We start from the raw sequence: 23201 nt of genomic DNA on the forward strand, positions 1-23201 counted from the left end.
CCGGAAAACTGAAACAGAGAACATTAAGATTAAATCAATCTTAGTACCTTATTTCAAGTTCTGGCCCATAACATCTCCTGCTTTCTTTTGTTTTAGAAGATAAGGTGGTCACTCTCCCTGACTTCTAGGTGAGAACCCCCAAAAGGGAGGTAATCACACCTTCCCTGACTCCTCAAAAAAAGGGTGAAAACACCATAAAAGGAGGTGATCACGCCCTCCCTGATGTCTGAGGAAGGGAGATGAAAACCAAAGGAAAATAGGGAATCAAACCAGATTAGCGGTTTTCTGAAGGGTCTCACTTGAAACAGGTATAGATAATATCAACATGGGAGTTATTATACATAATTACATAAATTACATAAGCACATAGTAACACAGGCTAGTAGTGATGTAACAAATAACATGAATCAATATGAGAAATTATACATGTGCATAAGTCCTAGAAATAGTCCAATTCTAATCTATTGTCCATTACTTCATGGAAATCCAATGATTCCTGCAAGTTTTGTAGTCCTGCAATAGTCTTATCATGCAGGAATCATTGGATTCTTGCAGATTTTGAAGTTCTGCAACAGTTTTATCAACAATTTTTTATCTCAGGGAATCCAGTGTTTCTTGTGGGTTTTCAAGTTCTGTAACGGTCTCATTATTAGCCATGCTCTTTCAGTGTCAGATGTTTCTTAGGTCTCCTTTGTTTTGAGGTTTTTTCTTTTTTTCTGTCTCTCTCTGATGGATAAGGCAAATACGGCTCGTTGGCACCCATCTGATTCCTTCTCCATCTGTAGAGATAACAAACCTCTTACCCCAACAGTTACTATATCTGGTCCCTTCTATTCACCACTTTCTGGATCTCTCCACATCACCTGGTGATTACATTGGAGCTGCTTGCACTAGACACTGCCCTTCTATTGGGTTAAAAATCCTGTATTCTCCCCAGTTGTAATCCCTTTCTGCCATCTGATTGCTTTTTGGCTGATCATATCAGAGTCCTGAACTTTTTTTTTTATTTTAATAGCCTTTTATTTATAGATTATATGTATGGGTAACTTTACAGCATTGACAATTGCCAAACCTCTTGTTCCAATTTTTCCCCTCCTTGCCCCCACCCCCTCCCCTAGATGGCAGGATGACCAATAGATATTAAATATATTAAAATAAAAATTAGATACACAATAAGTATACATGACCAAACCGTTATTTTGCTGTACAAAATGAATTGGAGAGTCCTGAACTTCTGAAGACTCTCTGGGTATAAACTCGGCTGCCATCATGCCCCACCTGTTTTTTGTTTGAGATCTTGGAGCTGGGCCCTGCCTCTCATTTCCCTGGGTTAATCTACAGTCTGAGGCCCAGTGGAAACCTCGGTAGCATTTCGGACATAGGGTTTTGGGTCTTATTTTCTCACCCTGTCCTCTCACTCTATCTCTATACCTACATTGGGCTTTCAGATGCCAAATTTTTCCACACTGAAAGCATCAGCGAGTCTCTCTAGAAATACTTTGCAAAAAGCGACCCTGTCTTCCCATATTCATCATAGTCTGGGTATAATAAGCATTTGTACCCACTGTAGCATGGTGTCTTATGATTTCCTCCAAACGAGCACTTTGTGAAGTCCTCATATAATTCTTCTACAAACCTAATTAGCATTTTCCTTAGCCAGTTGTCTTATCATAATTCTTATAGCTGCATTTTCTCCAGTGGTTTTTCTGACAGCTGTTTGCAAACATCCCATAAAATCAGCAAAAGGTTCATTGGGACCTTGTTCTATTTTTGTGAAGGCTTCCCCTCGATCTTTCCCTGGGAGGGTGCCCCAAGCTTTTGTAGCAGCAGCAGCAGGAGCAGCAATTTAATCATATGCTGCTATGGGGTAATTAATTTGTGATAAATTGTCTGCATACTGTCCTTTACCTTCTAGTTGGTCAAAGGTGATTTGTATGTTAACTTCAGTTTGCCTATTTTATTGCACTTGCATCCTACAGCGTTCACTATACTTCGAAAGCTACAACAAGTTTTGTCCAGGTTCTAAACATGTCTTTGCTATGGATTTCCAATCAATAGGGATTAAGATTTCATAAGCCAAATTCTCTAATATCATCTTAACATAAGAAGATATAGTCCCATAAAGAGTGCAACCCTTTTTCAAATCCTTAATTTTTTCCAGATAAAAAGGAGTGTTATCTTCTCCTTTGTTGACCTGAAGAGTCAAACTCTTCAAGACCAGGGTATGCATTTATTAAATCAGATATATGCTGTACTTTTTTTGCTTTAATTAATGCCTTTTGTAATCTTGTCATAGGCTGCTTCATAGGTGGTACTGATTGTGTCACTGCCCCTTCCCCTCCTCTTTCTCTACCCCTGAAGGGTGACTTGAGGGAGGGAGGGCAGGGGATGGGGAATGCCCTAATGGCTCCTGTTGTGAAGCACCACATTCAGAATTGTACTTAACTCCATTCTTATCTGATTCTTCATCCTTTTCACCTAGTTTATCTGGAGCTTCCCTCTGCTACACTTCCTTCTTTTTCCTTATTCTATAACTTATATAATTTCCTAAAGTCAGTTGTATTAAGTTATATGTATAAAGTGTTTCTTTAGAAATTGAGTCAGGTCCATTATCATTGTAGTATTCACATAGTTGCTCTCTACTAATTTCCACTCGTCTGGATTTCTTTTTCCTTAGAGAACCAAGGAGATGTGTACTATACTGTTTCTAAAAGTTCAGTGATCTTCTCCCAAGTTACAATCAAACCTTGTTTTTTTTTTTTTAAGTTTAACCAATCTTTCAACAAATTTTCCTTGCCTTTAGAAAAGAAATCTCTTTTCTAAACATTTGTCCCATTTTAACTGGAATACTACTTTAGCCCTTTACAAAGTTTCTTTCTTGTACTCACCCTTATTTCTGGGTCACAGATGGCGTTTGGATGCCAAAATGTAATGTTCTCTGTTTCAGTTTTCTGGGGGGCTCTGGGAGCAGTCTTTGTTTCAGTTCAAAGTGATAATCACCTCAAAAGCAGTCAGGAGTTAAAGTCCATGTCTTTTATTATCTCTTTCAAAGTCTTGTCTCCTTTCCTGGGGCCTGGTTAGCTTTCTTAGAGTCCTATCTCTCTCCTTAATTCAAAAGCTTGAGCTCCTGCCTGTCTTCCCTGCCCTCTGAATCTCTCCAAATGAATCCTGGCTGAGGCTCCTAGCTTATATGTCTACACTGAGTATAAACCAATCATTATATCACTAGGAAACCATTATTTGTTGTAAGATTAAATCAATCATACTGAAGCATGTTAAACTAGATAACCATTGTCTCCTCAATTCCACTTAGTACCTTGTTTCAAGTTCTGGCCCATAATAATCAACTATCTTGTTTTTTTAACCAATATTATATAGGTTTGACAATTACTGCTTTGTGCAGTATATTTTGAGATTGGGTATTGCTAAGTCCCTTTTCTTCCCACAACTTAATCATTATTTTCCTTAAGATATTTGACGTTTTGTTTCTTTAGATGAATTTTATTTTTTTCTAGTTATATAAAATAACCTTTCAGTAATTTCATTTTTATAGTACTGAGTCTCTAAATTAATTTAGATAGTATTGACACATTGGCACAGCACCAATCTCTCCAACTATTTAGGTTTGTATTTCTGTAATCATATTTTGAAGTAATGTTTATATAATTTTTGTATGTATTTTGGTAACACAAATGAAGGAAGATTCTATTTAAGGTATAGTGTTTAGAGCAGTAGCATTATGACAAGTTGTGAAAGGCTTTGAAAGTCAGAAATAAGAATTTGAACTTGAGAAAATAAGATATATAATAGCTAATATTTATATGGAACTTGGAAGTTACTGTAAGTTATAATGCAGGGGACTCTGGCAGGAATATTCAGGATAAGTTATAGGTTCAAGAGACCAAAGAGGTTTTACAGGAATCTGTTCAGGTACTGAGAGCTTGAAATAGGGTAATAGAAGAGATTTGAAGGAATAAACAAGGCTTGATAACTGTATATAAGAAATATAGAACAGGTTAGAGTAGAACATGACTCCAAGATTTGTAACATTTTTAATAAATGCAGACCAAACCAAGATTTGTTACAAATACAAACTTGATGTCTCTTAAAAAGAATTTCTTTGTAATCTTTTCCATATTTTGACATTTATCATTTTTATTTAAAAAAAGATGTTTCAAAACTGAAGATGCCTGATCCCATTCTTATTGGACTGTCTTTGTTCCATAACTTTATTAGTGATTTTCATTGTTTAAAAGAAAATTAAGAATAGTTTATAGGTTTATATAACATTTCCCTCAATTACAAAGGACTCTCTTCAAAGCAGTCATGAAATGGATAAAACAAGTATTAGCTTTTTAAATATGAGTAGACTGAAAGATGAGAAATTAAGTTAATTGGTCAGGGTGACACAGAGCTAGTAAATGTCAGAAGCAGAACTTAAACTAGTTTTTATTCAGTTTAGTAGTCCTTCAATTATCTCTGGGCTGTCACTTCTCTACACCTTAATATTCATACTAAATACTAATATTTCTTTTTTTATTTTTTTAAAAAAAATTTAATAATATTTTTACTTATTTATTTATTTATTTTAATTATAATAACTTTTTATTGACAGAACCCATGCCTGGGTAATTTTTTAAAACATCCCTTGCACTCACTTCTGTTCCTATTTTTCCCCTCTCTCCCTCCACCCCTTCCCCCTAGATGGCAAGCAGTCCTATATATATTAAATATGTCTCAGTATATCCTAGATACAATATATGTGTGCAGAACCGAACAGTTCTCTTGTTGCACAGGAAGAATTGGATTCAGAAGGTAGAAATAACCCAGGAAGAAAAACAAAAATGCAAACAGTTTACATTCATTTCCCATAAATAGTAATATTTCTTTAAAGAAATTCAAGAAATTAGAAAAATTCCATATATCATGAAGTATACATAAGATGTAAAATTTGTGACTCAGCTGTCTCTCCCCAAATGTGTAAACTTCTGTGATTGAAAAATATTTAGCTGATCCACATTTATAATGCAACATGTATATACTTATTTTGGCTTATACTTATTATCTGTAGTTTTAATTTACTGAATATTTCTCCAAGAAATGTAACTAAAAATAAGACAGGAAATTATCTTGCTGGCTTTAGCTTTATCTGGTTATAATCCATATATTGAAGTTTCCCTTCTTTTCTTTTTTCTTACACATTGGGCTGTAATAATTTTAAAAACTATGATGAATTAAAATAAATTAGATTTAAGGTCATTCAGCAAAATACTGCTTATTTGTCTTTTTGTGTATGTATGTATTTGTGTGTGTGTGTGTGTGTGTGTGTGTGTGTGTGTGAGAGAGAGAGAGAGAGAGAGAGAGAAAGTGTGTGTATTCATACACATATATACATGTATTTTTCTTCTTCTTTGCAAAGAACATGATCACTTCTAAGAGCAGGGACTTCAGAGGTTTATTACTTTATTCATTTATCTTTGAGAAAAGATTTGCTTATTAAATATTATATAGAACTTGAATGAGATGTCCTATTTGAAGAACAACATGTGGATATTTTAAGTTCACCAAAGCAGATATGAATATTTTGCCGTAGTTAAAATAACGTGAACAAATCATGTTTTATTTTTTATTTGCTTTTTCCTCTTGTGTGCTTTTAATTGCTGCTTTTCTTTCCCCACACTATAGGATTATGGAATGTGGGAACGGGGAGATAAGACGAACCAGGGCATACCTGAACTGAATGCAAGCTCTGTAGGAATGGCCAAGGTGAGATGTTTCTGTTTATTCTTTGTTTTGCTTATATCCCTTTGTTTTGGCTCAGTTCCCTTTACTATGCCTTCTGATAATATATTTTAAAATATTCTATCTACATGGCAAATAGTCATAAATATTCTCAAGATTGAATCGTGAGGGATCTGCTTTGAGTAAGAAGTGAATACAGTACACAATATTGTCCCTTATCCTTTACAATGTTTATTTGCTCATGTGTATCAGTTCTTGAAACTGTCTGATAAAAATAATGTTTTACATTTGTATCTCTCTTAGTAATTTTCAAAGAGGAGAGGAATATAATGGAAAGACTCTTGCTTTTGGAATTGGAACATCTGAGTTCAAATTACATTCATTTTCTTTTGTAGCTATGTAATCTAACCTTTCTATGTCTCAGTTGCCTTATCTGCAAAATAAGGGGATTGTACTCAGTAATTTCTTAAATTCCCTTCTTTCTATAAATCTATTGTTATCCTATATGGATCTCTTTTTACTACTGTTAGGTGATGTTTTGGAGACTATAGGTAACTATCACTATGGCCTCTCCTAGCTCTAAATCCTTTGACTTAGAGACAGTTTCATGTGCATCCTCTTATTCATCCTTGAAGTAAGACAGTGTTATTTTCCCCATCTTGTAGATAAAATAATAATTGCACTTTTAGATTTGCAAAGGACTGGCTCCCACAGCAGACCTGTTAGGAAGCATGTACAAGTGTTATTACTGTTTTACAGTTGAAGAACCTGAGACTCAAGAAGTGACTTTGTTTATTGTCCCAGTTAGGCTAATATGTCAGAGACTCCAAGGTCATCTAGTCCAAATCCATCAACTAGTAAATGGTAGAGCTGTAATATAAACATAGGTCATCTGATTTGAAATTCAGTATTCTTTCCAGTATGTCATATTATTGATAAATACTAAAATCACATATAAACTCAGGTCTTCTTATTTTATGACTAGTGCCCCTTGTACTATTTTATGCTATTTCTAAAGATTAAATAAATCATATGACTTGCCTAAGGTCATAGGCCAAATAAGTGTTAAAGTGGGACTAGAACTTTTTAGAATGGTGTTCTTGCCACTACCTTGTATTCTGTCTCCCAAGAAATCAGAGATGATGTTCATTGCAGGTTCTTTTTGTCTTAGATATGAAAAAAGATTAAATACTCTCTTAGTTTGTAGATCTCAAGTTTGATTTTCTCCTCTGACTTCCTTAATTCTATTTTCTGCTATCTTAGATGGCAGGACTTTTTCTTAGATATATCAAATGTAGATTTGGAAGCCCTAATTTAAAAAAAATTTAGTTGAGAAAAATTAACCCAAATGCTTGCTTCATCCTCCCCAAAATAATAAATTCAAGAAAGCTTGTAGGAGAAGTTTTTCTTCAAAGATAAGGTATGAGAAATGAAAGAGACTAGGTATAGGAATGTCGTTGTATGTAGACTTTTAGAAATAATCCATTTATCATGCAGATAATCCTATTTAAAAATATATTTCTATTTCTCTTATAGTATAAACTGCAAAGTAGTTACAAAACATTGTTTTGTAAAAATAGAGATAGCATATATTTACAGGAGAATCAAGTAGGATTTAGAAATATTGTTCAGTTTTTCCTAGAGAATAAAATGTTCTTGGAAAATGCATTAATGAATAAATGGGGGGGGGGGGGAATAATCCTTAAACATGTGCTTATAGGCAGCACTGGAAGCAATCGATGAATTAGACCTATTTGGAGCCCATGGAGGACGGAAATCAGTGATTCACGTTCTTCCTGATGAGGTAGAGCATTGCCAGGTAAGGCTACATTGTAATAGCATTTATAATATATTGTGATGAAGCATTTCTTTGTGTGGTACCTGAGAGTAGAATGTCATGTTTCTGTGTGATAGCTAAACCACGATCAAAGTATTCTCTGTCCATATCCCCTAAAATCATAGTTGCCATTAATGTGTTCACTTTTAATAGAGTAGACAAAGTAGAGGACAAAGTGGAAAAGTAGAGGCATTTAATAGATTGTCTGAGTAAGAAAAAGAAATTCTCCACAAACCTGTCCCCCACAAATACAATCAAGATTAGTCAGAATGTAGTGGGCAAAAGTATAGAAATCAGTTTTGGCAATGGCAGAGCTGCTGTCTTCTTATGATATTCTTACACTTTGCTTGCTTCTCTGGTTTCTTATTTTTGTTACCAGACACTTTTCTGCTGACACTTAAATTTCTGCTATATATTGGCTATAATCTCCAGTGTCAGAAGATTCTAACACAGCTGAAATCTTCCTTGAGTAAACCGGGGTTTCCCTGTTTTTTAACTTAAAGCTCTCTAGCCTTTAAACTCCTTTTTAAAAAAAATTTTTTTAGACTTTTACAATTTGGCTTCAAATTCATTTTACATTATTTCCCTTCTCAAATAGTTCAGATACACAGATTTTCTTGCTATTTTTCACGCACAAAACATTCCATCTCAATCTCCCATCTCCATGCCTTTGGACTGGATATCCCTCATACCTACAGGGCCTTACTGGAAGACTTTCCTTTTGCATATTGGAATCCCTGATTATTTTCTAGACTCAGCTCAAGTATAGCCTTCTATCTGATCCTCTAGTCTGTTAGTGCCTTCTCTGAAATTACATTATTTTGAATATGTTTTATATATATTTTTATATGTATGTATTGTCACATTTCCCCCACCCACCCCCAGTCCTAAGTTCTTACTGGGCAGAGGGCCTGTTTAATTTTTCTTTTATTTCTAATACTTAAGACAGGTTGTTTGCCCTATAATAGAAGCTTGACTGGTTGGTTGGTTGACTTTTTTCCAGGTTCTCTCAGAAAAGACAAGAAATCCTCACAAAGGAAAAGAGCAAAACAAAAAACAAAAAAATCCTTCCCCAGATTTTCTTGTCTTCTTCCTTCAGAATATCACCTCCTGAGTAATAATAAGTGGTAGAGCTAGGAGATAAACCTAGATCAACTGACTAAAAAACAAGTGTTAGACTTCAGAGCAAGGTCCTCCCTGATAATATTTTAATAACTTTGTCTATGTTTTGTACTCCTCTTGGTCCATGGACCTAGCTTGTGGTGAGTGTTGTATATAACTTTCAATATTTTATTTTTGAAAGCTAGATTAATAATCAACTCATTATTATTTACTAATAGCCACCAAAATGCTCTGGGATTCTACGTTTATCTGTTTCCAAAAACTAAATCTCTTCCATTCTCCTAAATATAATCTTGGATGGAGAAAAAACACAGAACAAATTATCAAGACATAAAAACTAGGTTTGTCTCCTACACCTATTCATGTTTACCCTTAGCCCTCTTACATCAGATTTGATCAGTCCCAAAGTCTCTGAGTGACTTTTTTTTTTTTTAACACTCAAGATAGTCATCACACATCCTTCAGTATTCATACTTCTTCCTATTAACATCTTATCAGTATGTGAAGTTAAGAGGAGGATTATGGGGTAGAACTATTTAACCTACAGTAAGACAAATAAAGGATAGAAAAGTAGCATAGGAGGAGGGTTAAAGAAAGTTCTGATTTAATCCAGATTGAAGACCTATTTAGAAGACAAAAGAAGACTTCTATCTAAAGAGAGGAAATTAAGCAAAAGATTTGTGTTGGGGGAAATTTTTCCAAGCTAGAAGAGGGCTTACTCAATAACTGCTGGGATGAATTATGGGAGAAAAGAATATTAATTCCCAATTAACTTGGTAGCAGTTTTTTCAGGGGATGAAACTGAAAACTTACAAGTGATTCCTAGTAAGAAATAACTGAATAGCCCTGACAGCTAGGATTGAGTAAAACAAACAACCTAATAATATTTAATCTGTGTAGCATTTTATAATTTTCAAAATAATACCACATTCTCTCATTTTGTTCATCATAACTCTATAAGGCATGATGAATAAGTATTATCTTATTTTCTCATATATAAAGGAATGGATGAGGGAATGTTGGGAGAATGAAAGAAAAAAGGAGAGCACATATAAATGCAAGTTGTCTTTCTGGTTATTAAAGACAAAGAGATAGTTTCTCTGAAAATTATCTATTCTCCTGAGTTTTACAGCCATTAATCAAGACTTCCCTGAGTCTAATCAGAAGGATAATAGTGATCTTGCCTTTTGGGGGTCTGGGAGGAAGAAAGAGGTTCAGGCCAGGAAGGGGCCATCTGATCAGCCAAGGTCCCTAATTTCTTATCTCCTCTCTTGATCCACCCTCCCTAACACTGAAGGAGAAAATAAGGTTTAGTGAAATTAAGGGAAGCTCAACCTTGGGACAAGCCCAAGGTTATCCCACTAATGAATAACAAAGGCAGGACTAGAATCCATGATATTTGACTTTTCTCTGCATTACATATGTTACTCAGGAATGAAACATGTTGGAACCAGATAAGCCAAAACCTTTGTGGGAAGCCATATTAGACTGTATTGTTTCTAATAATAATAATAGGCATTTATATACTATTATAATGTCTTTGATCTAATATGGGTATCATCCCCATTTTTATAGTTGAAGAAACGGGATCTAATAACTTGGTCTGTGCTCATCTAAATATTATTAGCAGCAGGATTTAAACTCGGGTTTTCCTAATTCTGAGTCCAGGACTCTGACCATTGTAGTATGGCACCTATATACTTTTGTTAAGTTTGTACCCACACTTACCAGCTCTTGAGTTTTGTGCTGATAATAAAAAGGGTATGTGAGAGCACCAGATTAAGATTAACTGTGAATAAGTCAACTGATCTCTTTTTGTCTTAGTTTCCTGAGGGAATGATAACAGTACTTGCCTCCCAAGATTGTATGTGAAGATAAAATGAGATACTTACAAAGCACTGTGCAAACCTTAATACTCTGTGTGTTAGCTATTTTTGTTTAGTCTGCATCCCTCATTCTACAGAAGAGTATATTGATGACCTAAGGAGTTTTCTACTTTGTGCCAGATACTATTGGTACTAGGCATATAAATAGGAAGAATTAGATAATCCCTGTTTTCAAGGAGCATACATTCTAACAGAATAAACAGTTGCATATATAAGAATGTACAAAATACATTGAAAGATAATAGATATTAGTTAAATACAAGGTAATTAGGAAGAGGGTGTCTTAGAGCTTGGAGATTAGAATTGAGCAAAGTGCAGGGAGACGAGTATCAAGAAAGGTTTTATGTCAAAGATGTTTCTGGAGGGAAGAGGGGGAGTCTCTTAGGCCACATGGGGAGGGAGTGAATTCCTACTATCTCTCTAAGTCTTCTCTGGGCTAGTTGCCCTCATTTCCTTCAAGCAATCTTCACATGATAGTTGATATTTTGGAGTCTGTAGTTTAGAATTATCAAACTCTATTGGTTATAATCCTGCTTCCCAAACTTCTTTTTGCAGCCCTAACCTTTCTTTTGATTTCGAACTATTTTTATGGTTCAGGTTTATTTTACAAGGCTTATAGTAATGTGAGTGACCTGTTATTTCTAGTATAGAATTCAGCATTCACGCACTAGAAGAACCTACTTCAAGCTTCAAGTAGTCCATTTGGACATGTTTCAAAGAATCTCTAGTTTCTAATACATTAACACTATAGATATGTTGTTCTTTTCTGATCTCTGTTGCCTATTTTCCTCACCAAGAAGCAACCCAGGCAGTTATGTACAATAAACGTATACACATGGGAAGCCTTGTGGTCCTTTTCCCATACTTCTCATCAGGTTCTCTGGAGAAGTTATGAAGAAGAAAAGAAGAGAAGTGAAGAAATAGCTATTAATTAGAATAGCCATTAAACTATTTTAGCTTCTCCCAACTTCTCTCCTGCCACACCTATCCTAATGATTAACAAAAAGTTGGTGAACTCTTTGACAAAGTGTCTGGTTATAAGATCACAGATTTAGATCTAGAACAGACTTCAAAAGTCTTACTCCCTTAGTGGAAAGTGAGGCCCAGAGAGAAGTAATTTTGTCAAGTTTGTAAGTAGACTTAGGAATTGACTGACAGAATATTTATAATTGAAATGATTTTAAGAGTTATTTAGTCTAATTTTTCTATTTGACTAATGAGGAAACTGAGTTCAAAGAAGTTGAATGATTTTTGTCAAGCCAGGTCTCCTGACTTCTCCTCCCAGGTTCTCCTTTCACATAATTTATGAGGTTTTTTGGTTTGTTATTTGTTTATGGATGTCATTATTTATAATTAGTATTCCTTTGGGTAAAACTGGTTTTTGGGGTTACTTTTCATATAGTCGATTCTGTTATCAATGCTGCCAAGGGCATCCACATCTAAAGAGATTGATGCTGGACTTCTTTCCATTATCTCTTATCCTGCATTTGCGGTGGAAGATGTGAACATCGTGAATGAGACCAAAAATGAAATCATCGCCAAACTCCAGGTAAGATTTTGTTCAACTTATGCCTTTCTACTCCATAGTGAATTGAAACTATTATGTCTCTATAAACTGCTGCTTTTCAGTCTTTAGTGTGGATTTTTATTTGTTTTTGCTATGTGGAAAATAGATCAGTCTCCTTACCACTGAAACACAGTTACCTCTGAGGTGAAGTATAGTAGTGAGCAATTATTATACAGCATGGTATACTAATCTGAGGATACTACCAAATGTTATAGGCAATTGGAAATCCCAAGTAGACTCACAAAATTACACTTTTTAAAAATCTACTACAGATTTATGATACATAATCTCCAATTGGATTGTCACCTGCTTTTGTTAAACTTTTTACTCTGCTCCTATTGATGATATCTTAATCAGCAGCAATTCTTCCTAATCTGTTTTTTTTTTTTCCTCTATTCAAACCCCTCACTTCAAATTCACCCATCCTCATGTTTAATAGGCAGATGATTCTTTCTTATATAATTGAGGCTATCCAGCTTAAAGCTCTTTTAATCCCTCCCCTCATCTCCATTTTCAAAAATAACTCTATCATCCCAATGTTTACAGAAGAATTATCTACATACCTTATTAAGGTTAATTCATCCACCTGTGCCTCTACTTTCTATGCCTCTGTACCCATTATTTTCTCCTTTCTTCAAATCCTGTCCTTGTAGTCATTCTTTCTCTATTGTGTATCTTCTTTCTCTTCCTCGATTCCCATCTGTCTATAAACATTATCAGTTTTCCTCAAATTTAAAAAAGCCTTCCCCTCACCTTTTTTCCTACTTCTAACTAGTTTTAACTCTCCATTTTCTTTTATTTCTACTGAAGCTGCTTTCTCAAAAGTCATATCCCAGTCATCAAATGTAAAGATCATCTTTTATTCCTTATGCTTCTTGATCCACTTGCAATATTGCACATCCTTATTCTTCTTCCTTGCCTTCAAAAGTGCCACGTACCATTTTCTCTCTAAAGGTTCCTTGCTTATCTCCTCATAACCTTCAGGACTCCATAAGGTGTATATTCCTCAAAGATCTGAACTTAGCTATAATTTTTTCTCTATATACACTCACTGTCTGACAACTTCATTCATAGTTTCAGTTGTATAAGATGTGTGTGTGTGTGTGTATATATATATATATATGTATGTATGTATGTATGTATGTATGTTGTATATATAACTTCCCATCAAGTAAAAAGCTGTACCATCATTTGCTTTTAAAATATTTCCATTTGGATATTTACCATCTCAAACTCAGCTTTTTGGGGGATGAAATTTATCTTTTCCAGTAAAACAAGTCCTTCTGACCTTTTGTGACAGTAGAATCCCTGTTTACCCAGTCTTACCTTTTATTTTTCTCTTGTCCCTCACCTCTACTATATTGAGCCTGTCAATTCCACCTCTGCAATCTGCCATCTCATCTTTCCTCTCAACTTCTTTTACCATCAACTGCTTTGGAAATACCTTACCAATGGTTCTTTCAACCTCTGTTCTCTTCCTCCTCTTATCCATTTTTCATTTTAATGTTATAATTTTACTTATGCCCAGCATTGAGATGTAATGAGGCATAGTACATAAACCTCCTTTTTGTAAAGAAAACATGGGTCCAGATTTTGCCTCTAACATACTAGCTATATGATAAGCTTAGTCAAGTTACTTTATTTTTCAATATCTTGGGCAACTCTTAAAATAAGACATACATAATAATACTATACAGAATTGGTGCCAGTCCAAATTAGGTAGAGGGAGTTTCCTTACCAGAAATAGCCGATAATAATGAAATCATAGATCAAAAAAAAAAATACATGATACTAATCATTTCATTTCTCTGTTCAAGTTTTTCTCTACCCTCCAACCCCCTTGGCTTACTAGATTCAATTTCCTTATTCTCTTGTCTACATTAACAAATTACTCAAGAATTACTTCTTATCTTGATACATGCCTTCTGTTTTCCTTCTTCCATGCATTTTGTGGATACTATTATTCCATGTGCTTCAGATGTCCTTTGCTTTTCATTTGCTTATTACTGAAGTACAGAGTTTCCCCAGACAGTTTCTATTCAACAAACATTTATCAAGTGCCTACTGTATGTTAAGGTTTCAGGCCAGAATCTGGAAATGTAAAGACAAAAACAATGACTTCTACCCTCAAAGAGTTTATGTCCTCCTGAGAAGAGGACATATCAGGATATTGGGGCAAGAAAGAGTACTAATGATTAGATGATCAGGGAAAGGATCTGGTCTGTGAAGATAAAATTCTAAGAGGAAGAGATCAGTAAAGGTGTTTATGTTCCAGACACACAAAAGAGGGAAAAGTATCATGTTTAGGAAACAATAGTCAATTTATTTTCTCCAATAATGGTTCCTTGGGCTTGGTGGAAAAGGCACTTACAATGTCAGTTAATATCTATAAAACATTATATAATAAAGATAGTTATTAAACCTAACAACACATTGAGTCTAACACAATATTTATACCAACTTCTCTACTAAAAGAAAATGTATTATTGTTTTTAAATGACACTTTTTATTGTAAACTTAATAATCATCCACATCCACAAATAGTCCACTGTGCAAAAAAAAAAAAAAAAAAGAAAAAGAAAAACAGCTTTGAAGGATCTCATATTTCTCATCAAAATTTCAAACTAGCAATTTCAGAAGACACATGATGAAGCATACACACCTGAGAGGCACAGTAAGAAGTGTGCATCATCTCTCACAGACAAAAATCAGCACTATAATGATTCCAAGTTGGGCTTTTCCTTATCATTTATTTGTTTTCTTTTTTCACCAGGGACGTTATGGATGCTGCCGATTCCTTCGAGATGGCTATAAAACCCCAAGAGAGGTTATATTTCAAAAGCATTTGACAATATACATTTAAGGATTCAGTTCCACCTCATCACAATTTTGTGCTCAGTTTATTTAACTCTTAAAACAGACACATTTGTTGAGTCATGTCAGTTGTGAAGTGTACAAGTGTGGGGTTATTTATTGGAATATGAAAACTAGTAGATAGTAAGCTGAGCACGGAGGTTTCTCTTGTAGGGAAATATAGACAATATACCAGGAAAGAATTTTTTCCCCATTTCTTTTTCTGAAGAGAGGTAGAATTATCTTAGTCATAAATTTAAGACTCAGCTGTTTTACCAATTCAATCAGCATAATTGAACATTTTTATTCTAGCACTGTTAGATACAGAGAGATATTAGTAAGGACACATAGCAAAGAAGGCAAATTCAGTTCTTATCTACTTTCTATTAAGTACTATACAAAAAAAACTGAGTTTCTGTGTCTTTATTGTAGTAGAATCTTCATTGTATAAGCATGTAAAATGTGATGATAGTAGGCTATTTTCTTAAAAGTGCAACATGATAACTGTCTAAAATGCTAGTCATTTTACATGTTTATATAAACATATATATGTACTACATATATATGTGTGTACTGTGTAATCCATGTGGTTTATATGTGATCCATATATGTCTTCTAGCAAACCTTCTCTTTGACACACTGTGACCATAGGCAAATCATTTAATTTCTCACTGCCTCTGGAAACTCCAAGATGTAGGTTCTTAAACCATGTTTGCCATATACTGCATTAACAGATTGATGAAGTCTGTGGACTCCTCAGAATCGTATTTTTAAAAGCATAAAATAAAATGCTTAAGCTTGCAAAGGAAGCCAATTATATTGAAATGGTTATAATCTTTTTTTTTTTTTTAAACCAAGTCCATGGGCCTAAGGTTAAGAATATAACATAGACAAATTGTCGTTCTACAGTAATGGAAAGAAGTTTTATCCTAGGAGCTCCCCAACGTCATGAAACCACAGTTCTGGAGCCTCTTTCTCTTTTCTAGCACATTTCTTAAAAGAGCGAGAAAGCTCCTTCTAGGTCATTAGGTTCAACCCCCTTATTTTATTGGTGAAGAAACTTGGGTCAAAAGAGGATGTGAATTGTCCAAATTCCTGAATAATAGAATTCAAAATCAAATCCCAAGTACTACCGTTATACTACCTCCTTCTTTCCTCTACACTCCCTACTCAAAAAAAACAAACAAACAAACAAAAAAAAAAAACACATATACACATCTATCCTAAGATCTGGAAAGGACCTTAGAGTCTATCCTTTTCAGCCTATACTTGAACAGCATTCCCAGCAAGTGACTTGGAGGTCTTTGTTTGAATACCCCTAGTAAAATGAATATGGTCATAAAATATATGGCCATGTATAACCGATAAAGTATCTCTGTGTTTAATTTCCAGGACCCAAATCGATTGCATTATGATCCTGCTGAACTCAAACTCTTTGAAAATATAGAATGTGAGTGGCCAGTGTTCTGGACATATTTCATAATAGATGGCGTATTCAGTGGTGATGCAGTACAGGTAATAATAACTAGCGTTCATATAGTGCCTCATGGTTATATAGATCATTTATTCATCAAACATTAGGTACATATTAGGAGCCAAATGGCTTCAAACACAAAAGAAGGTAAGAGGGTTCTCCCAGAAACCTCTTAGGGAGGAGAACAACAACCAGAAATTGTGACCTAAAAGGCCAGATTGCCTTTCACTCTACTATTTTGTTGAATAATGATGCATTACTAATAATCATTCCCCTTCATTGATGAATTATTTACTGTTCAGTTCTAAGATTAGTTGTTGTTTTTTTTACATCATACCAGTGTTATATTATCTCCTTCCCCTAGGTATTGAATCTAGATGCTTGATGTTGAGTGTCACTCAGAACTTTGCTATAATCCTCTCTTTACACATACTATTTTTAAATTCATTCTTCACGTTTGTTTGCTTTCATGTCAACATATTTCCATCAGCATAATCTATCACAATAACGTAACAAAAAGTGCTCTGAAATATTTCTTTTGCAAAATTTTTGTACTTTCTATTAAATTGTCCTGACTGGTTAACCATTAAAATAATTTTCCTATATACATGATAAATATTAGTGGTACATCAGGTAATGTTGCTGCTTCTCATGCCTTTTGCTATTTCTGCTCCCTTCCTTTCTCTTCCATGTTTCTACTGAACTGTATGTTCTTAGATAGGATAAATAATATGTCTTATTATTCTTGAGTGCTGTCACTACTCAGGAATACAGTTCCACTGTTGCTAGAGGGTCTGAAATTTAAAAAATTTATCTTCCAAAAAAGTTACTATTTCAATTCTATCTCTTTTAAATTTTAATTCTTGTTCTTTTGTTTCAGGACCATTTTGACCTGTATTATTTCTCCTTTGTTTATCCCAAAACTTAAAGGTTCTAAAGGGGTTTGATTTTGAATTCTAGTTTTCGGCTCACCAAACAATTTGTGATAGAGCCATAAAACATTCTGTATTTTTCAAATAAATGTTTAATAATGACTTCTGCTTTTATATCATTTGCAATTCTTATTATATTCCATTCCTCAATCCATAGGTATCTACTGTGAAATTTTGGGGTTTTATGGGACCTTTCTTTTTGTCCTTGATCTTTCTTGAGGATGTATGCCTAGCAATGAAACCTCTTGAGTCAAAAATGCTGGAAATTTTAATCACTTTCCGAGCTTAAGTCCAAATTGCTTTCCAGAATCTTGGGGGTAATTCATAAGTCTATCAATAATACGTCAATATACTTGACACTCTGTGTATTTCCCTTCCTTCCCATCTCAGTAGATTAGGTTGCCAGAACCTTTCCACAAATGACCCTTTGATAGTTAGAATTTTTTAAGCAAATAAAATCTTAACTATTCCCACCCCACTCCCAGAAAGAACAATGAAATGAAAAGCTTGGCTGACAGACAAAGCTGGTTTCTCCATAGAAGGAATTTTGTTTGAGACAACATTGGCTTCTCAAAAAAAATTTTTTTTACCTCTTTAACTTTTTCAGCTTTTAACTATTTGTCACATTTTATTTGATATCTCCGCATGGTAATTACTTTAGTTGGGTGATATTGTATTGATTTTTTTCATATCAAATCAATAAATATATTTTTGAGCATCTGCTTTATTTAAGGTATATAGTAATGGATAGTAGGTACCATTAAGAAGAGAATTATAAGAGATGGTCCCTGACCTAAAGGAACTTATTATCAAGTTGGGAAGAAAAAAAATAGCCATGTGAGACATTAAATAACAATAATTAAAGACAATCCTGCAGTGTCTCACATATTATCAATGACAAAAAAAATTGATCATCATATTGCTGACCAGCTTGATCCACTTAAAGTATTTGACCCGTGGTTAGGAAAAATATTCTCTATGGAGAGTGTGGGCTTGCCTTACCAAAAAAATATGAATACTTCAAGGTGGGTTTTCAGAGCTGTGGCTTTACTCAGCAGATATCTCTGCTTTTGTATTATGATTTTCAGGAACTGTGTATTTGACTAACTGTTACTACCTCTTGGGCCATGAAACGGGACTCTGGAAACAGAGCACCTAAGTTCAAATCCTGCTTTTGATTCTACATAGGTGACCCTGGCCACATAATTGACTTCCCTGAAGCTAAATTTCTACTCTTAAAATTAGGGGTGCACTCTAAATTTGTGATCTTACAGATTCAAGACATAGGCAGATGATTCCTCCAATTCGAATCTGTGCTCTGTATTCATTAAAAACCAAATGTGGTCTGGGTTCTCTTGAAAGCACAGATGGCCATGCCTATGCTCCATGTGATAGCACTTACCTAAGCCCAAAGGCTCACATCATATGAACCAACAGCATTGATCAGACACCCTTCAAACATATATCCCTTAAACCATTGTTGGCATTCAAGCAAGGGAACTGAATTGGTTGGGTCACTGAATTCTGTGATCTCAGTAATTGAATATGAGTTGCTTTTCTTTCCCAAGGGAAGGATTATTAATCCCTTCTCCAATACTATGACCTTATATACTTAATACATTTCCAGCCTCCCACTCTCCTATCCTTTGAGATGAGAATACATTGGTGTAAAGTTCTTGGTCACTTGGTCACAATATTTTAATTGTAACTTATTGTTACATCTTATAATAATAATAGCTGACATTATTTTGTAAATCCATTTACATACTTTCTTGAGCTTCACAGCATTCCAGTGGTACAAAGTATTGTTGTCCACATTTTATAGATGGGGAAACCCAAATATTAATCAGTTGCCTGCACTGATATGACTAAGAATAAGAAAATTAGGATCATAATCCAGGATATCTGACTCCAAATCAGGACTTTGTTTTTCCATCTCCCTTCCCCCATTTAGCTGCTTCAAAAAAATTAATAATGTGTAATTCATGTGATGGTGACTCAGTTGCATTATATTTCAATTTTAAAAGCACTAATATGCATAGTAATGCTTTTTTTTCCTATATGGGAATGATGTCAACTTTAGGTCCAAGAGTACCAAGAGGCCTTGGAGGGAATATTAATTAGAGGCAAGAATGGAATACATCTAATGCCAGAACTCTATGCCATTCCTCCTGGCAAGGTACAGTTGATCTTGTGCAGAATCTGGATTTTTCTTGTCATCTCTGATGTTTGTCAATTGTTGAATCTTCTATTTGTAATTTCTTTCCTGCTTTCTTGATTTAAGGGATCTTTTTTTTTTTTCACAGAGGAAATCATTTCTAAGACCTTTTGATGGCTTCACCAGATCATTAAGATCTCTATAATTTTTGTTCACAAGGACAGGGATCTTGTGACTAACCAGAGAGACCAAGTTGGATTTTAAGATAGGAATAGGGAGTTAGAAATTAAATCTATGATTTCACCAGGTTAAGAAATTCCCAGATTTGGAAACTCCCTCTCAGTCTAGGTCATTGCATTCTCTGCAGCTAATATGCAATGAATTTGGTTATTCTACAGATCAGATTGTGTCCCCTTTTATATACTCATAAACAGAATTTTAGTAGGCCCTGCTGATGTTTCTGTGACCACAGAATCACAAAATCTGAGAGTTGGAAGACTAATTAATGCCTGTACGTAAAAGGAATTACCACTGTGACATATTTGACAAGTGGTTTAATCAGACACTGTTTAAAGATCTAGGAGGGGGGTAGAGGCAGGAAAAGGTAGTCGTAAAAATTGTTAAAGGATTCAAGTGATAGAACCTGAAAAATATCCTTTAACAGAAAAAGGAAGGTAAGAAAGGGGTAAGGAGGACTTGGTTTAGTGTTAGTGTACTGGAAGCTCACAATTAAGTCTACAGCACTCTGGCAAGCAAAAAAGATAATATTAGTCTTTGTTTCCATTGAGAGAGGAATTGCATCCAGAACAGAGGAGATGATAATCATTCCGTATTCCATACTAATCAAACCAGATTATTGTCTTCACTTGTGAACACCATGTTTAAGGAAGGATAGAAACCAGAATAGTAACATATATTAGTTAAAGATACTAGAGATGTTTAATTTGCAGAAAAGAAGACTTACAGATAGAGATGGGGGAGTATTATGGTCCTCTCTTAAATTTTAGAAGAATTAATGTAGTGTTCCTATTTGGTTTTCTGGAGGTCTATGGACCTGCCTTTGTTTCAGTAGATTAATCACCACAAGAATAACCAGGTGTTAAAAGTCCAAATCCTTTATTATCTCCTTCACAATCTAATTTCCTTGCCTGGGGCTCAGCTGGTGAGAGCCTTTCATACAGGCCCTGGTCTCAGTGGGGGAAGTGCAGGAAGCCAGCCACCACCTTGGTGTGAGATAAAGTGAATGAATCTGGCTCTTGAGTCCCATCCTGGCTGAGTTTGTCTCAGCTCTGTTTTAATTACATCATAGGTGTGAATCTTGTAGAATTATATTAAGTACTAATTATATGTATTGACTTAGAGAACTATTAAGCACCATGCTAAACTAGATAACCATAGTATTTATCAGTTCCACTGAGCTATTAGCACCTTGTAAGAATTCTTGTTTTAAATGTAGAATTCTGGCCCATAGCAGATTAATGTACAGGAGGGGATTTAGACCTTGTCCTGTTTAGCTCCAAAAGGAAGAAAGGTAAGCAATGTTGTAGAAGATAGATTTTGGCCCCATGTCAATAAAGTTTCTGATTTGTTATGTATAAAGAAGGCTGTCAAAAAGTTGAATAGTTTGGGGCGGGGGGTGGGGGGGGAGGTATCTTTTTAATTCACTAGAGGGCTTCAAACTAAGACTGATTGGCTAGTGTTTGAGTAGATTCCTTTTTTGGTACCAGTTATGCCTCTGAGGACCTTTCTAATTCTGAGAGCAATGATTGGATAGATTTTTTTCCCCCTTCTATTTTTTTTTCCGGATTACAGTTGTTTTAGTAAACAGCATCATCTTGTGATTTTATTGCATATAATCTCATTTTGAAAGTGACTATTTTGGGATATACTTTGATTAATGCCAGTATTATGGGTTTATCATGCTTAATCTACAGAGTTTAGATTTTAAGAATCATGGTTTAATTCCTGATAAATCCAAATCTACATTAAGATGAGCTGTGTTAAAATAATGTTTTACTGTATAATATTAAAAAGTCATACGGCAAGTCCTTAATTGTTGAATTGAGGTCCATGATGACATAAAGAACATTTAATTTAGAATCAGTATACCTGAGTTCCATTCTCATATTTTGCACTAATTCTGTGACCTTGAATTTGTTATTTCATCCCTCCAATCCTTACCCCATATTTCAGTTTCCATATACATAAAATGAGGGAGTTGAATTATGTGTTCTCTAAGATACATTAATTCTAGTTCCTTATTGCTGAGAGATAAGAGACACAAAAGAAAAGAAAGATTTCTGTTCCTTGTCTTTCTGTTTATGCATTATGTACATATGCATGTCTATACTACCCACTTGGAATAGAATCATTAAAACATAATATCTTTTAGAGATAATTGAATTCAGTTCCTCCATTTTTTCGATGAGAAAACTGAGGCCAAGTGACATTCAGTAATATGTACACGGATATGTTAATGGCAGAGTTGGGAGTAGCAGCACCCAAATTACCTGCTTTCCATGCCAGGGTACATATCTGTTTAAGTTGGATTGACCCATTTTATGACTATTGTGAATTCCCTTCTCCAGGTAGATGAAGAATACAAGAATCCTCACACCGTAGATAGAGTTCCACTTGGGAAGATCCCTCATTTGTGGGGTCAGTCTTTGTATATCCTCAGTTCCCTATTGGCAGAGGTAAGAACTTTTCTGTTTTAACAAAATGAAATATACCTACTTTTAAGATACGTACATATATATATGTGTGTGTATGTGTGTGTATATATATACACACACATACACACACACATAGATGGCGCACCTAAAGCTTAGAGGAATCAGGTTGAGATAAATAAATGATTCTGCCTGACTTCACTTCAGCAATCAGTCTTTTCACTTATCTTTTGATCTCTTTTTGCACAGACCAACAGATAAAACCTGACCTGGATTTTTGATTTATATTTGTTCTCCTCCTAACTCAGACTATACTTAGCCCTTGTAAGAAGGTTTTTGTTATTGTTGTTGTTGTTGTTGTTGTTACTTTGATGACTCGTAAGGGTAAGAATATCTATATCACCTCCCTTTGGCTTCCCTGATCACTGCAACTGACCTTTCCTGTGCCAGGAATTAACAAGTTTGTCTGATTCCAGCTCCTGGCCAAACTACAGGCCTCCTGGTAGCAGCCTGAAGAATGGTGTCAGGCCGGCAGTGTTGGAAGGATGCAGCTGTCTAGCTGAGACAGGCCGTATAGTCATCCCTAAATATCCTGTGGAGTTCACCATACTTTTTGCTCTCTGGCAGAGGCCCTCACAAGTCATCTTTGACACGCAGTCTGATGACTCCATATGCAGGGGAATAATCTTAACCAAATTGTCAAAAATGAGATAAATGCAGCATATCCTAGCTGTGAGGGTAATTTTATAGAATGTGCATAACCTACATTCATGCTTGGTTATGGTCTTTGGGTTTTCCAGTACCTCTCTATTTTTTTTTCCACAGAAGTTGATAAAACTACTGCTTCAGGTTGTACCAAAACAGGGACTAGTATTTCATCTCATTGAAATCCCTGTAAGTAGGGGGCCAGTGTATATATACAGTAAAGGATTCCAGTCTCTGTGAAAGACTGATGGGA

General features: G+C 34.9%; 1 protein-coding gene across 3 annotated transcripts in view; it reads left to right on the plus strand.

The window, feature by feature from the left end:
• Window positions 1–23201, plus strand: part of PHKA2 (phosphorylase kinase regulatory subunit alpha 2) — a 128479-nt gene that overhangs the window by 49805 nt on the left and 55473 nt on the right. For all 3 annotated transcript variants that reach the window (XM_031958910.1, XM_031958911.1, XM_031958912.1), the window contains exons 6-12: window positions 5686–5766; window positions 7463–7561; window positions 11990–12136; window positions 14928–14981; window positions 16400–16522; window positions 19497–19592; window positions 22160–22267. In XM_031958910.1, the coding sequence (XP_031814770.1) occupies window positions 5686–5766; window positions 7463–7561; window positions 11990–12136; window positions 14928–14981; window positions 16400–16522; window positions 19497–19592; window positions 22160–22267 (708 nt within the window). The remainder of the gene's footprint in view (window positions 1–5685; window positions 5767–7462; window positions 7562–11989; window positions 12137–14927; window positions 14982–16399; window positions 16523–19496; window positions 19593–22159; window positions 22268–23201) is intronic.

Source organism: Sarcophilus harrisii, chromosome 3, assembly GCF_902635505.1.
Source record: "Sarcophilus harrisii chromosome 3, mSarHar1.11, whole genome shotgun sequence".
Lineage (NCBI taxonomy): Eukaryota > Metazoa > Chordata > Mammalia > Dasyuromorphia > Dasyuridae > Sarcophilus > Sarcophilus harrisii.